At 39.7% G+C, this 15,793-nt stretch overlaps 1 protein-coding gene across 4 annotated transcripts in view; it reads left to right on the forward strand.

The window, feature by feature from the left end:
- The window catches only part of SATB2 (SATB homeobox 2), a 178,576-nt gene that overhangs the window by 116,487 nt on the left and 46,296 nt on the right, over nucleotides 1-15,793 (forward strand). For all 4 annotated transcript variants that reach the window (XM_072961523.1, XM_031678076.2, XM_072961525.1 and 1 more), the window contains 2 exons: nucleotides 9,021-9,233; nucleotides 13,348-13,503. In XM_072961523.1, coding sequence (XP_072817624.1) covers nucleotides 9,021-9,233; nucleotides 13,348-13,503 — 369 coding nt within the window. The remainder of the gene's footprint in view (nucleotides 1-9,020; nucleotides 9,234-13,347; nucleotides 13,504-15,793) is intronic.

The raw sequence follows: 15,793 nt of genomic DNA on the forward strand, positions 1-15,793 counted from the left end.
CGGCCATTGATTGAAGTGATGACCATTTGGCGTGGGATTAAGTGCATGTTTGTTCCAATAAAGTGAATTAAGTTTAAAGGCCAGATATTCCGTGAGAAAAATAAAACTGAATCAATTTGAAGCCAAATGGAAATGACAAGGTTGTTTAAATTCTACCTGCAAGTTTTGTGCCGAAAATTATTCCTGTAGACAGCAGTAGTGACTTTTAAACTTCTCTAACTGCAACACTCAGTAAGAAATAATTTCATGAGCTGGTACACACTCACACATTTGTGCATATATGTATGTATTTTATCTTGAGCTCTATCTCATTTCCAACTATAGCTTTATCTATCTGTGTATTTCTTTCTTTTTTTTTTTTAACTGAAGTACCATCAGTTACAGTGTGTTGATTTCTGGTGTACAGCACAATGTCCCAGTCATGCATTATCTGTATATTCTTCATGAAAGAAAAAAAAAACCTTCATGAAGCAATACAAGTATGAAGCACTGTGGTAATTTTTAATCTATTTAATTGCATTGTGTTATAAAAAACTAGTTATAATGTGCTAAATTGATTTTATCATCCAGTAATAATTATGACCCATGTTTAAACAATGATGCAGATTAAGGCTGATTCTAAAAGTTATTTATGGAAGGAAAATGGTTTTACTTTCCTGACGTGTAAATGAATATCTTAGTTTACTGCTATCCTGAATATCCATATGGTCATTTCACTTTATATAAGTTATTAAATTTTTCTTTACTGTCTCCGCCATCTCAAATAATTTTAATTATTCTACTTCCTACAATTTATTTATTTATTTTTTTTGCCTTCTGTAGGGGAAGACATTTAGCAAAACACAAGCAGAAGACCTTGAGTATTTGAAGTTGCAAATTTAAAATAAGAATTATACTTTGATGTTAGTTCTGTATTTATCTGTTCACTTAACAAATATTTATTAAGAATTCAGAGACTATGCTAGGCTTATAATGAGGACTAACATTTATTGAACAATTAACATTTATCGGGTACAATGACGAGCTCTCTAGGGAACCCTCTGTGGGAAGTGCAATTAATTATCTCAATTTTACAGGTGAGGAAACTGTGCCATAGGGAGATTAATTAATCCTTGTCCTACTGAAGCCCAATTTTGAACCCAGCAATTCTGACTTCAGAACTCTTACTCATAAACACTTGATTCTCAATCATTTCTGCCATCACTGAGCAGAAGATGAAAGACATAACCCCTCCTTCAAGGAGGTACAAGGAGTGAACAGACTTTTAAACTAGTAACCCCACTGTGGTATAATAAGTACTGTGATGTATCACATGTGCTGTGTGAGAACAGATGCTTTTGACCTTGGACGTGATTGACGTTAATGCAGAAAATGTTCGGCAAGAAAAAATAATGCTTTATAATTGTTTTAAGACAGAGTCAACTCATATGTTAATAGATTACTTTTCTTATATCTGAATACATTTGATACATTTGTAATATAAATAGGCAATAAATGTATGTTTTTGTTTTGTTTTGTTTTTTGAAAGTATTGTTTTTGCCAATGTTTTGACAAAGTAGCCAAAGCTAGTAAATTTTGGGGGAAGTTTGCCAACAGTTGTTTCACAGAATACTCATGGGAACTAGGAGTAGCCAGGGCCCAGCACTTTGCGAATGCACCGATCATGGTGCCAGGTACCTGAGGTGTTAGTAGAAACCATCTATGTGCCCAGAGCTGAGAACACCACTGGTAAATGCTTCCAAAAGGAACCTGTTCGATTATGTATTTGCTTTTGCTTTTTGTTGCTAGTGTGTTTAGAAAACTTTGACTTAAATTGTGCACAGCATCCCCATTCCAGTATCTGAGACTTCCTAAAGACAAGGAAGGAGGGATAAGAAGGAAAATGAGATGGGACTGTTCAGCTCATTGCGTCTCTCATTGCATAGATTAGGTAGGTGAAAAGAGTAACGTTGCCAGGAATCTGGTTTGGGCTGAGTGCCCCCACTGTGCATGCTCACGTGTGGCATGCTCACAGGGACTGCAGTTACGAAAGCACAGATTGCTTTGGTTTCAGGAATGTTCTATTGCACCTACTCACTTTGTGTTGCATGCTTGCTGTGTTCTGATGTGTCCGGTGGCACACGGGAAGTTTTATTTTATATACTAGAAAGAAAGCAGTCTGTGAGGGAAGTGTTTCATTTAATAAATTGCAAATGTGGGGTATGTAGAATATTTGTTCTAAAGTAGAGTTTACACGGCCCCAGATTTCAGTATTGTAACCTATTGTTTTCAATAGGTTGAATGAGAAGATGTTGAGTATAATGTGAGTCAGGCTTTTAATATGCGGTCTGTCAGGGCTTGCTCATGGCTGCTGAGCAAAGATAGGACTCCCACTTCCCAGAAAAATGAAACATATGCCTTTGGTGCTTTTTTAGAGTCCTATGTTCCTGTATATCCACAACTAACCACTTAGCACCAAATGTGCAGATTCTGCTCCCAAGGAGTTTGCTACATGATGGGAGGAAGGGGTTTTATAGTCACACAAAGTAAAAGATGGTAAGTGTCATAGATATGAGCTAGAACTAGTGTCGTCTCTGTTCAAAGGAGGGAGAAACTATTGCCGGCTGCAGTGTGTATACATGTACACATATATACACAGTCTCGTAGTGCATTGCAGAATACATCTCTACAGCAACATTTGTCTGCAAATGTTACTTTTGTATATGCGTTTATATTTGCAGAGGACATTATTTCCCTTAAGATGCTCAGTTCCATCCACCCCCATCCTACAAAGGTGCTATATGCATAGGCTGTCTTTCCTAATAAAGAAATATTGTAATAAAAGAGAGGTTTTTATTAAACTAATGCAATAATGACATTTTCTTTGAGGATTTAACACATCATTTTTAATAATAAAAATCAAATTGTCATTGTTGTGCCCTGTATACCTTTTATTCAAATCAGACTAAGTACTCTGGCTTTGTGGCTAAGCGGTGCTCTGGGGGGTGATGGGGGGAAAGGGTATTTTTAGCATAGCACAAATGAATTTCAGCAGTCAGCTTCATAGTGGGGTTGTACATTATGAATAGGGGACCCAGGGAAACCTGTTTATATTCGTGAGCAGGGGGGAAAATGCCTCTCAGGAGTGCCTAGAAGGAAATGAGATTGGAGATTAGGAGAGAACCGATTCTGTTAGGACAGCTTTCAGTGGTAGGATGTCAATAGTCTGTTCAGCCAAGCAGCTGAATTCACAGCTTCAACTTACTGTGCATTCACCACTGAAATCAGAGGGTTCGCTTTGTATGATTAGTTTAAGAATTTGGCATCACCTGGTTTTCTTAAGAGGATACTAATTTTTGGCTCTCAGGTCAGCAGGAGCCAGACATTTCAGAATTGTGTAGAAGTTTAGGTTGACCCATAAGCCTGCAAAATGGATGCTGAAACGTGGAGAGTGCCTTTAGAGGGAACTATGTGATAGACAGGTCATGCTCTGTGGCCCATATGGGTGCCAAAGTCCCTTCCACCTCTGACCCCCTGTGATTTTAATCTGTAAAATGAGGGTATATGTGCCTTTTAACCTTGCTGATTGATTATGACATCACTTGCTTAAAGCAGTATATAATTATGAACTAAAGTATATTTTCAGACTACTACAAAGTAAGTATGTTTCAACTCACACATCCTTAAAGAGATGTAACTTTATTTCTAATATCCACTTTTGTTCAGATTGGAAGCTAACACTTTCAAACTATAATATGCTATGAGATATATATATATATATATATATATAAAATAATGATAAATGAGTATTTTAGGGGTGAGTTACTTCAGATATATGTTACAATAAATATGTGAACAGACATTACAAAATGAAAACAGTCTCTGGCTAGTTTGAGGCTTTTTCCAAAGAGAAACACTGGGTTTGCTGGGCCATTTTTTTCCATACACACCTGGTGTATACCACTTTAAAAAATAAATTATGCCTCATTAAATTACAATTAAATGGAATCATAATCATTTGTTTTTCTGGAAGGAAGATGTTTTGCATATTGAAAGCCTAATTTGTTGCAGGTGACAAAAAGGCTGAACAGATTATCTAATATCACTTCATTTGGGGGGTAATGTTTGTTGGTTAGTTTGTGTATACTCCAGTAGTTCAGAATTATACTAATGTGGACTGTATTATTTTCACTTCAAAAAGTCTTCTACCACTTTATCAGTTTTTACGCTTTCTCTTAAGGAAGCAGAAGCTTCTCTTGGTGTTCTGGATTAGTCATGCTCTTTCTTTTTGTTCCAGTGTTCCAGTGCTGTCCGATCACTCGTTCGCCCTTCCCCTTTGCCTGGTCGCACCACTATCCCTATATCCATGTACTGTGTATATTTTGAATCTCAGCCAGGTTAAGTCCCACTTCTTCCAAAACGTTTTCCCTGAGTCCTACAGTTGGCAATAATTTCATCCTCTCTTAAGCTGAGATGGCACTAGTTTTATCTGAAATTTATGACACTTGTCATCTTTTACATTGTGCTTCTATGAACCATCATATGGTAAACTCCTTGGCAGCAGAATCTATGTCTTAGTAATCTTCCTATTCCTTTCTGAGCTTTGTACCAAGTTGTAAATAAGAAATGAAGTAATAGACTGATCTGTCGTTCTTTGGTAATAGGTATATTGCATTTGGGGGCCCTGTAGATAATCAGTGGGAGATACAGCCTAATCTTAGAGAATTACAAATATCTGAGAGCTGTGAAGAGCAGATACCTGTTAAATCTAGACAGTAATCACTTTATGAGTTGTTCTCAGCCCCAAAGAGGCCTGGGAGGTCTGATGGGCTCAGGCTCAGTGTTCCTAAAACCTGTCCAAGGCTTCGGTTCTCTTCTTGCTCTCTTAAAGGATTAAGAGCCCATCAAAAGCAGTTTCTCACCCATCTCAGATGAGGCCTCAAGGGCTAGTGCAGAAACTTGGAAGTCAGTTTTATAGAGCCAGTCACGTTGTTTCCCAAACTTGTCTGAGAGTATCAGTGTGTATTTTGCACATTAACAATTTGGAACAAACGATATGAATTGTTGTCTACAGCCATACCACCCTGAGCGCGCCCGATCTTATCTGATCTTGGAAGCTAAGCAAGGTCAGGCCTGGTTAGTACTTGGATGGGAGAACGATGTGAATTATTGAAAAAATGTGGAAATGATAATAACGTAAATAAGAAAGCTCACCAACAGAAATTGCAGGTTCAGAAACTCTAAGGTCATTTAAGTTGTTGCAAATAAATATTATGAAAGTATTAGAAATAATAAGCATATGAATTTTTTATTTAAAAAATTAGCCCAAATTCTTAATTTTGTCTATAGAGGTAGCCTGTATTAGCAACCAAGCTAGATGGCTTTATATTCTGTCTTGTGCTTTGAATTATTTTGCTTTTATTGAATTTTCAGCCAACCTTGTATGTCCTTTGCTGATGTTGGAAATAACATGGAGCTTACAAAATCTTCCATTAAGAGGCTAGGGAGAAGGCCAGTTCGAGGCTCATTTTGCCCGAGCCTCTTCTCTTTTCAGTAACCTGTAAGCCAAGAGCTATTGCGGAAGGTGTCTTTCTGTCCTGTGCAGAGGTTCCGTCAACTCCTTTCCAGTCAACACGTTTCCTGGTCGTATATAACCCCAGCTAATGCCACGAGGGAAACTGGTGTGAGCTCTCCCTTGGGAAGGCTCTGTTGCCTATGATGGGGAAAATGCTTAATGACCACTTTACTCTATACTTGCAATAAGTTTTAATAAGATTACTGATATGAAATTTTAATAAGCCATCTCCTAGTTAATTTATTAATTTCCCTCAGTTTTCACACTCTCAATATTCATGACCTTTCTATTCATAAAAGTACATCTTTTCTCGGTGCCCAGGTGCCATGCCACGTTCTCTCTATCTCAGGCTGCATAATGGGAGTGTCCAAGTGACACCTCCTGCCTGGCTGGTTGATAATTAAAATGCCAGACAAGAGTGGCAAGGGCTTTAGAAATATTTATGTAAGATAAATGATTAATTTATGTTCTATTCAAGACAGCTTCAATATGATAAACATTTCCTTATCTTGATAATTAGATGGGGTGATCTGTGGCATATGAAAGTTATGCCATACATTTTCGCCTGTTTTTCTATTCCCCTAGAGTGATTTTAAACTAACTAAATAAACTTGCTTTACACTTATGAGCCTGCAGAATTTTGACTATATTTTTCAAAATCCCAGTTTAAACAGTTAAAAGGACATAAATAACCAAAATGAAAAAAAGACTCAACAAAACAACTAAAACTCTTCTTGGGCCCACCAGTTAGCCACTTGTTATTGAAAATGTCTGAGGTAGAAAGAATCTGCTTTGGGACCATGGCTACACAGATGAGACTTTAAGTAAATAATTTAGAACAGTGTTCTCATTCTCTGGGGCAATACACGGAGGCGGCACTGGCCACCTTGTTGGTTTGAGACTTTATCTTCAATTAGGCGAATGAAACAGAGGCAACAGTATGTTCCACTGGCCCCTTAAAATGCAAATATTGTGTGTCATTCACTTCAGAAATGATCCTGATGAGCAGCCGTTTACAAGGATGTTTTGTCTTGATTTTTCTTAGCAATGGATTCATTTCCCTGTAAGGTTGTCCAACACGTAAAAAATGCAGGAGAAGGAACTCTACAATTTCAATGTGGGGGAGAAAAGGTAAACCAAGCCAAACAAAAAACAGAAACACTCTATCCTTCGAAGTGATTTTTAAAAATTGATTAGGAATAAACAGACTTACAATTTTGAGCCTGGTCCATTAGAACAATACTTTTTGTGGTTTCACTATTTTGTATGCAAGAGCTTTGCTATGACGTACTCCACAATTTGTGAAAATAATTTCAGGGAAGGAGAAGTTTACAAACTTTTCCTTTGAGGGATCTTACGTATAATTGTAATAACCAGGATAAGAATATATCCATGTAGACTCTAAAACTTCTCCAAACTTGGTAATTTGAGATTTATTAAAATGCTAAAGTTACTAATGAAAGAGAGAGAGAGGAGGGCAGGTACCAACTCATCCTTTCTGTGCAGAGTTCATCATCAAAGAAGGCTCAGAAAACATCAATCTTAGATGTGCCTTTTGAGAATTGGAAATTGGTATTGATTTTAAATCCACATCCCTCTTCCTTCTCCACATATTATTTTTGGAGATTTTTATCTTAGAAACAAATTCACCATTAATCTGTCAGTTTGCTTAATGCAAGTGGAAAGTAGGGTAACTTAAGGCAGAAATGACTTTTAATTTCAGAAAAAGAATCAGTACCTCGATTGTATAACATTTTCTGGAAGACAAGTATCTCGTTTGTTGCTTATAAAGCGTGACAGGAAAGCAGGATTTTCTTAGAATCATTTTACCAGTAGGGTATTTTTACATACACGTCCTACCTTGGCCGATCTTTGGGCACGCACACACGCACACACAGACACGCTTGTGAACGGTTTTTCGTAGCTTCATTTTCTGGCCTATTTTATTCTCATTTGTAAAGACGTCTCTAATCAAAGTAATGACACCCAAACTGGCTGAACTGTCAGATGGCATGCCTCTTGCAGGTTCCTTGTAAGATTGTCCTACACGATGTTTCGAGTGGTGATTACTCCTGGAGTGCTGACAACTGTGTGACGCACAGTCCTGGGGGTGACATATGCTTCACTGTATTATAATGCGTTGCTTTATTTTTAAAAATTGCCTACCTTACCTGGAAGATGTTTGGCCAACTAGAGATGGTGTATTTCTCTTGTATCCAACACCCTTTTGGCCTATTTATGCCATATATTACAAATCTGATAGTGTTTCTTTGCATTAATATTCCCCTAAGTGGAAATGTCTTTGGCATCTATTTTTCACGATTCAGGGTTACCCCCATCTGTTCTAAAATACAAGGTTAACAGCTTTTTCTGGGGGATAACCCTAAGGCCCTGATCTCATACCGCCCTGGGGAGGGATGTTCGCTGGGAGTGTAAGGTGATGCCTCTGTGTGATGCTCTAACAAGCGTGCAGCTTGGAAGTGCACCTGCTTTTGCCTCAAGTTCTGCAGTGTCCCAGCTCAGGTCTCCAGCCTTTTTCTTGAGTCCATACTACTTTTCTCTAGACTCGTCAGCATTTTTCTTTCCTTTGTGAGTTCTCTGTCTGCAGAGCACATGAAAACACTAATGTCCTATTTAAAGCATTCTATTTGGATGAATCACACATTTAAGGAAATATCTGAGCCTATTGTGACATTCTCTGAGGTGTGCTGTGATCCCTCACCAGATGTGACTATACTTCCATTCCTTGACTGGGGGGATTGGAGCAGCCCCAGTGAGGGCATCTCATAAAAAGATTTGGGTGCCCCCTGGTACATAGGCAAGGAAATCTATTATGTGTATGGTTGGGAAGCTATCAGAGGGTTAACACAAGTTACAGCCACTCGCTTTGTGTGTCCCCCCACTTTTTTTTTGCCATAAGAAACATCTATATTGAAAACAGTGGCCGGTCACACAGAAATGCAGCCAAACTTTTTTTTTTTAAGTCAATGTAAATCTCCCATGCTGTTTAAATGTCGGAACTAAATTTACCAAACTTGGCAGATTTGTAAGGCTGAGCAGGACTGCCAAGTGTTCCCAGTTTCAAGCAGAGAGAGTTCTAACAGTTCCTGAAATACTTGTAGGAGGCACCTGGTGGTAATTGCAGCTTCACAATTCTTTTCGAGCGCCTACCTTGCTAGTTGGCATCTCTGTACACTGATGATTATTACAGTGATGATAAAGTGTCAGAATAGAATGGTCCAAAATAAGGCACAGCCCTCCCCGTCCCCCCACCCCTCTTCGAAGGCAAGCACATTCTCACAAAATCTTCCTGCTGGAGAACCCTCAGGAATTCAACTGAGGCTTTTGACATCGCAGCCAGCTGTTTACACCAAACAAATAAAGGGGGAGAGGGGTGCAAGACGGAAACCACACACCCATACCTGGAGATATAACTTGACCTAGTTTTTTTTTTCCATTTAATCAGGGATTGTTGTCCGAGATTCTGCGTAAGGAAGAAGACCCTCGGACAGCGTCTCAGTCTCTTTTAGTAAACCTGCGGGCCATGCAGAATTTCCTCAATCTGCCCGAAGTGGAGCGGGATCGCATATACCAGGACGAGCGAGAGCGGAGCATGAACCCCAATGTGAGCATGGTCTCGTCGGCCTCCAGCAGCCCCAGCTCCTCCCGAACCCCTCAGGTGAGGTGTTCGCTCCACTGACTGCACTCTGCCTTGGAGATATCTTGCCTCACTGATACTGGGTTTTCCCTCAAAAATTAAGAGAAAACACAATACAAGAATTTCTTAATCCACTGAACTTGTCGGTCAGAGGACAGGAGCCTCTGAAACAGGCTCATATGCCATTCCTGTCCCTTTGGGAAAGAACTGTTCTTCCACTCAGGGCAGGAGGGCAGGAGGGCAGGAGAGGGTGGACGGTGAGCTCTGAAGGTCTCCATATAGCTAGGGGCCTTGCGTTGAAGCTGAATTTTCATGGCAAGCACACTGTTTTCCTTCAAGTGTGTATTTATTTAGATAGGGGTAAAGTGGTTGGGGGCAGGGGACAGATAGAGTAGTCCAAGTCCTGCTTGATGCAATATGAATAAGACATAACCCGGGAGAAAGCTGTGTGTGACGGAAGCATGCATCTGCAGCGGCTAGGTCAGAATAACTGGGAGAGCATTCACTGACCCCTTAGAACATGGTAGTAGGAAGGGAGGCCTCAATTACTTCCCTTCCCAGGGTGGTGTCCCCACAGCACTCAGTGACTCAGCTTTCAATCCCTCCTTTCTCCACACTTTAAAAGCACTCTGTTCTCAGATCCTCCTGCAGATGCACACATCTATTTATGTCGTGTGCTTCAGAGATCCTAACCGAAGGGTCAAGATCTCAAGTCAGCCAAGAGTCATTTCCAATTCAGATCTGAGCCCATTCGTTTTCATCCTACTCCCTACTTCCCCTAAACTTTTACTGATCAGCAGATTTATGATAAAGCCATCTCATTCGCTGTTGCTAGCGTGTCTGCAAGTTCCATCTTGAGTGATAGTTTTCAAAACAAATATTTAATGGGTGCACATCCATACAAATCAGAAAAATGGGTGCTTTGAAACCAGAGAGGTGTTTTGTTTTTTTTTTTGGTTTTTGTTTTGTTTTTGCTTAGATATTATAGTTTTGGGTTTAGGAATTTGTTTTCTGGTAAGTTCTAAGGAACTGATTAAGCATAGAAGCAGCATTTTATTCTAGTAGAAATATTTGAGCTTTTTCAAATACATCCATTTTTTTCCACACATCTTAACTCTTTATATTTTTGCACTCTGCAATAGACTTCTAATTGAAGACCATTTTCTGTCGTGCACTGCCAAATTCTGATACTTAGACTTTAGACTTCAGTGAATTATGAGTTTTAGTACTGGTAAGCCAAAAATAAGTCTCTTGACTGCTTACTTTGGACAAGTGTAACCAAGCTTTTTTATTTTTATTTTTATTTTTATTTTTATTTTTAATCTTGGGGAATACCCATTGAGCTATTGAGTTGGGCGAGTTGTTAATTTGCACTAATACTTACTTCTTTTAAAATCACCAACATTTTTCCCACTTTTGAAGCCCATTAAACCATTACAGGAGAGTCCAACCACACTGCATGGCTGTTTAACCAGGTGACTCTTCTCCAAAAGTCACTCCTACTTGTTAGAAAAACCACACAGGTGTGTTTTGTTTTCTGCTCCTTCTTCCTATTTTTCTAACAAGATTGTATCTGAGGCATCTTTTCCAAGACTTGGTAGCTTTCAGAGCCTGACCAGCTTACAACGCCACATAAGTTAAGGTCAGTATTTTGCTGTTTGAACAGCAGAAAATCCCATCTAGAGAATTCCTAGATAAACATGTCGTGTAAGGACAAGTATAACAGGGAGATTGGTCATTTAATTTCACACTTTTGAGATTTCTGATAATAAAATATTTTTCTCTTTTGAGAATACAATCATAGCATTGATACTTGTAAATGTCGGAACATTTTCCTTTTTCTGTTGGTTACACACTGAGAAAGTTATTGAAGTCTTTTAAAATTTCATGATTACCTACTTACTCAGAATTCCTTGCAGAACTGTCTCAATAGTGAAGATCTACAGGCAGTAAGGCTTTCAGTGTGAGAACAAATGTCAGAGGGTCCACACTCACTCAGCCTTCGAGCTGGAGCCAGCACTGCAGGGCGCGCACGCAGCCTTGCATAGGTGCGTGGAGATGATTTGCCAGACCCCATCAGAACTTTATTATTGGTTTGAAACAAATTGAAGACATTTAAAATTTCAAATTAAACCCCCAGAGTCTCATCCCAGTCCTTCACTTGTCCAGTATTCCTGGATGTACTTAATAATAACAGGATGATACAAGGATAAGAAGGATCATTTATTGAGCACTTACCGTATCAGGTACTGTGGGCATTTTGCATTTTTTGCATTGTTGTTCCCATTTTATAGATGAGGAAACGGAGGTTTAGTTGGGTTAAATACCTTGTGTAAGGTTACATGGCTGACTGGTAGCTAGAATTTGAACTCTGGCCATTCTGATTCCAAAGCGTGGGCTCCCAACCATGTATCTCAGTGCCTTGAGAATTTTCACTTTGGCCGTCAGGGTTCTGGAGAAGGTCTGGCCAGGCAATCAAGACGGATAGTCAGTGAGGTCAGGAAGAAACCTGAGTTGAGAAGGGCAGAAACGGTATGCTAAAACAGACTTACCAGGAAAAGCGCTGTGGCTTAACTAAAAATTTTGAGAAGAGAAAGAGGTTTCTTGAAAAAGGTGATGGAGGATTGGATTATTATGGGAAGACCCCAGACTGGAGGGCAAGAAGAAGCATGTGAAACAGCGCCGGTGTCGGCTGGAGGTTTTGGAGGCAGAATCGCACAGTGGTTCCTGAGCCTGTGTTTTGGAGTCTCAGAGACTTGAGTTTAGATCATGGTTGTTTCACTTGCTGCTGCGTGTCCTCCCCACAACTTAAGTATCCTCTTTTATTTTCAGTTGTCCTCATCTGTAAAGTGAAAAGAATAATGTCTGACTCGTGTTCTTAGAAGAATTAAATGAGATAAAGGAAGTAAAACATTTCTGGAGTGCCTGGCACATCAAAAGTACAGCATCAATTCTCCTTTTTGTTACTTGGTAGTAATTAGAAAATAGTAATGGGACAAGGAGGTCAGAGGAGAGTGGCAGAAGTCACTGAGCACTCGCAGGACTCAAAGTCCTCTTGGAAACTTAGGACATTAGCTCCGGCTTCAAGAATGATCCCACGATGTCCACACTGTGTGCCCTTCTTTCTCCAAACCTGCATACGGCTCAGTCCAGTGGGAGAACAGCTCAGGGCATCCATAGAGGGAAAGTAGTGATTTAGGATTCTAGGGGGGTGGGGACAAAAAGAAAAAAAAAAAAAAACCCAAGTCAGCTGGCCGTGCTCGGGAATCCAAGGGTTGGAGCAGAGTTTTCGCGGAGTCCTGTGGCCCCGGGTTCCAAGAAGCCTGCCCAGCGCCTTAATTCCACACCAGTCTTTCAATCAAGTAGATGCAAATGTTTTAGGGTTATCTTAACCCCAAGATGTACAGACACCTTCCATGTTGTCCTTCATTTGTCTCTGAAGCTGAAGGGAAATCATTCAATTAAAACGAGCACGGCAGAATACATAAAACCACAATATGAGTTTAAGAAAATGAAAACGGCGCATCAAAGGCATTCTGAAGCCTAGCTTTATGAAATGAAATTTTGTTTCATTTCCACTGATTTCCTAGGTGAAATTAGGTGACTGTCTGGGTAGCATAATGATGATAATGGTGGGAAACCATACATACTCGAATGACACACATAAAGCTTTAATAAAGAATGAGAGCGACTCAGGGGAGCGCATTAAATTGAGTAATAATTTATTATTTAGAGACCTCTACCCATTTACTCATTTTTTCTGGAAGAATTGGCTCTTCCTCCAAGGTGTGCCATTTTCAGAAAGAAAAAGGTAACTGTGTGTGTGTTCTGCATGCTCGTTTTGCAGTTAGGTGATGGCTTACAGTTTGGTGCCCAGAGAAGCTATCCTACCTGTGAACTGTCTCGGCTACTATGAGGGAAAGAACAGGGCTGACAGGACTCTGCATGTCCTATAGGAATGCACTGCAATTATTTCCAATCACAATTAACCTGATTAGAATAATGGACAGGAAGTGTCCCTCTGTAGCTAATGCAGTTTGGCATCAGCTGACTGAAATCCTTTGATAATTTCTGCACAGATGGCTGGGCTGAATGCAGCACTTTTTAAATTATTATTTTCATGGTCTCTTGGTAGGCCAAAACCTCGACACCGACAACAGACCTCCCCATTAAGGTGGACGGCGCCAACGTCAACATCACAGCTGCCATTTATGACGAGATCCAACAGGAGATGAAAAGGGCCAAGGTGTCTCAAGCCCTGTTTGCCAAAGTGGCTGCAAATAAAAGTCAGGTGAGTGGTTTTTAAAAGAGCAAGAATGAGGGCTGGAATTAGACCCTTCTCCTCCCACCAATAAAAATACATCTGTTCCTATAACAATAATAACAATAATAGTCCCTAGGGAACCTGTCACGTTCTGCCATTGGCTCTGCGGTGTGCTTTTACTCCCCTCAGAGTTCAAAATAGAGACTAAGTCAAAACCCAGATTTTTTTCTTTTAAAGAAAAATTTTTTTTTCAAAAAGCATCAGCCTTGAATGCTTTCTCTCCTAATTCTGAATCCTGCTATGTACCTTTTTTTTTTTTTTTGATATTTGGGCACAACTTAGCGTGTACAAAACAGCATCTTCCTGAGACCAGGTTTTCACCAGGTCTCATCGCCTCTCATTCCCACCAGGGGAGTGGGTGACTTTGTTATGACAACTGCTTTTCCCCGGCCCCAGAGACACCTTGCCATGTCAGGTGTTTCTTTCACATACAGAATACAGTTGTTTTTCCAGGAGAAAACACACATCGGGGAGGGCAGAATGAGTGCTAAAATCTTTCACAGGAAAACATAGACGCTTACCCAGTGCAGTTTTTCAGAGTGCTGGGATTGTGGGGAATGGAATGCTCCAGGGAAAAGGGTAGACAGATGCTGGGGTTTTTATTTCTGAAAGCAGCAACAGTTGATGGGATCTACTATCTGTTTCAATTCATTTAAAGGGACAACTACCTCCCTGGCCTAGAATGAGTTAGGATGAGGTGCCCACTTATTCATCCCTGGGTTGAACAATTACCCAATGCAGAGTAGAGGAAACAAAAGTTAGTTGAAGCTTAATTCTGAGAGTCCTTTGATTCTGAGCTTGATTTCCTCTGTGGCCTGGCATGACAAATGTTTTCATCCCTACATATGTAAATGGTAAAATGGTCCATCATCTCCCTGACAGATCTTCTGTTATGTGCTATAGAGGAAGTTCCTGAATACTGTATTAAGCAAGATGGTTTTTAAGAAAAATTAAGGTTTTTAAATGGTATAGTTAAATGCTGTATTTAAACTGATCATACGGTTTGGGGAATAGCCTTTCTTACCTATAGTTTTGCAGTAACCTGCCTTAAGTTATTTTTCAGATGTTAATAAAGGGAGAGGAGTAGAATATCAAGCAGCTTCGAAGAGGATTGAAATATTTCTCTTTTCAATTTCAGTGTAGTTGTTTTTCCAGATTATTCTCTCTCTCATCAATGAAATCATTGAAGTACAGTTTGCTAAGATATGATGTCCAACCATAGTATGAAATACATGAAAATGCCATAGAGCCTTCTTAAACTGTTAAATGCATAAAATCCCATGTACCACATGGCAAAATATAATGAGAGTTGGAGCTGTTAAACGAATAAAGCTGTTAAATGCATAATGCCACTTGGCAAAACTACTGTGCATTTAATGGTTTTCCACTGTGTAATAAAGGACATATGTGGTAAATGTGCAGTAAGTATAAAGCTACACAATTGATTTTGCAAACCTGCCCCTGAGTCGTGACTTGACGTAAATATCAAAGTTTCACTCAGTACCCCTTTTATAAGCAGCTTTCAAGAAAAACTAAAGACCACAGTCTGAGAACTTGATTCAAAACGCTTGTAATCTTCCTGTTGACTTGGCACTATGGCTGCTGGAAATAGTGATGCCTCTAGCCTCCCCAAATAATTCAGGTGGCTGATTGAAAACTGTGTTTGCCAGTTGGCCCAAACTTAGCTCTCTGAATTTGTGTTGCCTCCTGAAGAACTCAGTAGCCCTGTCTTTGTAGAATCTGGAGGAAAACCTAGTTCTGGGAATCAATGTGCTAAAGGGTAAGATTGAGCCTAAATGAGGATCAGATATTTTGCACTTTTTCTTTTTTCCTTTGGGACAATGGTTTCATTCTCGTTTATGAATAGGGGATCTTATTTGTAAATAGCTGACTAGATTTGCAAATCAGGTGTTAAGTTTTTTTAAAAATGGCCCCACCAAACAAAATGAACTTAGCTGATAGTTTCAAGGGCAATTTAACATAAGATATTCACTGTATTTTGTAAGTACTACCAGAGTTTGCTTGATAAAAAGCATATTTAGTGAAATCAATTGCATGAAGTGGTACTTCGCACATGCATTTGGTGCGTATCTGTAAGGGGTGTGTGTGTATAGAATGGGACATTGGCCAAAGTACCTCTCCAAGCTGCAGTGGGATGTGGCCACACCCTCTCCGTTGGATTGGGAGGCTAGAAGAACAAAAGTTTTCTTCTCTCCTGCATTCCCTTTCCTCTTCCTTCTGTTATGTTCCTTTGGAG

The sequence above is a fragment of the Vicugna pacos genome, chromosome 5 (genome assembly GCF_048564905.1).
Source record: "Vicugna pacos chromosome 5, VicPac4, whole genome shotgun sequence".
Lineage (NCBI taxonomy): Eukaryota > Metazoa > Chordata > Mammalia > Artiodactyla > Camelidae > Vicugna > Vicugna pacos.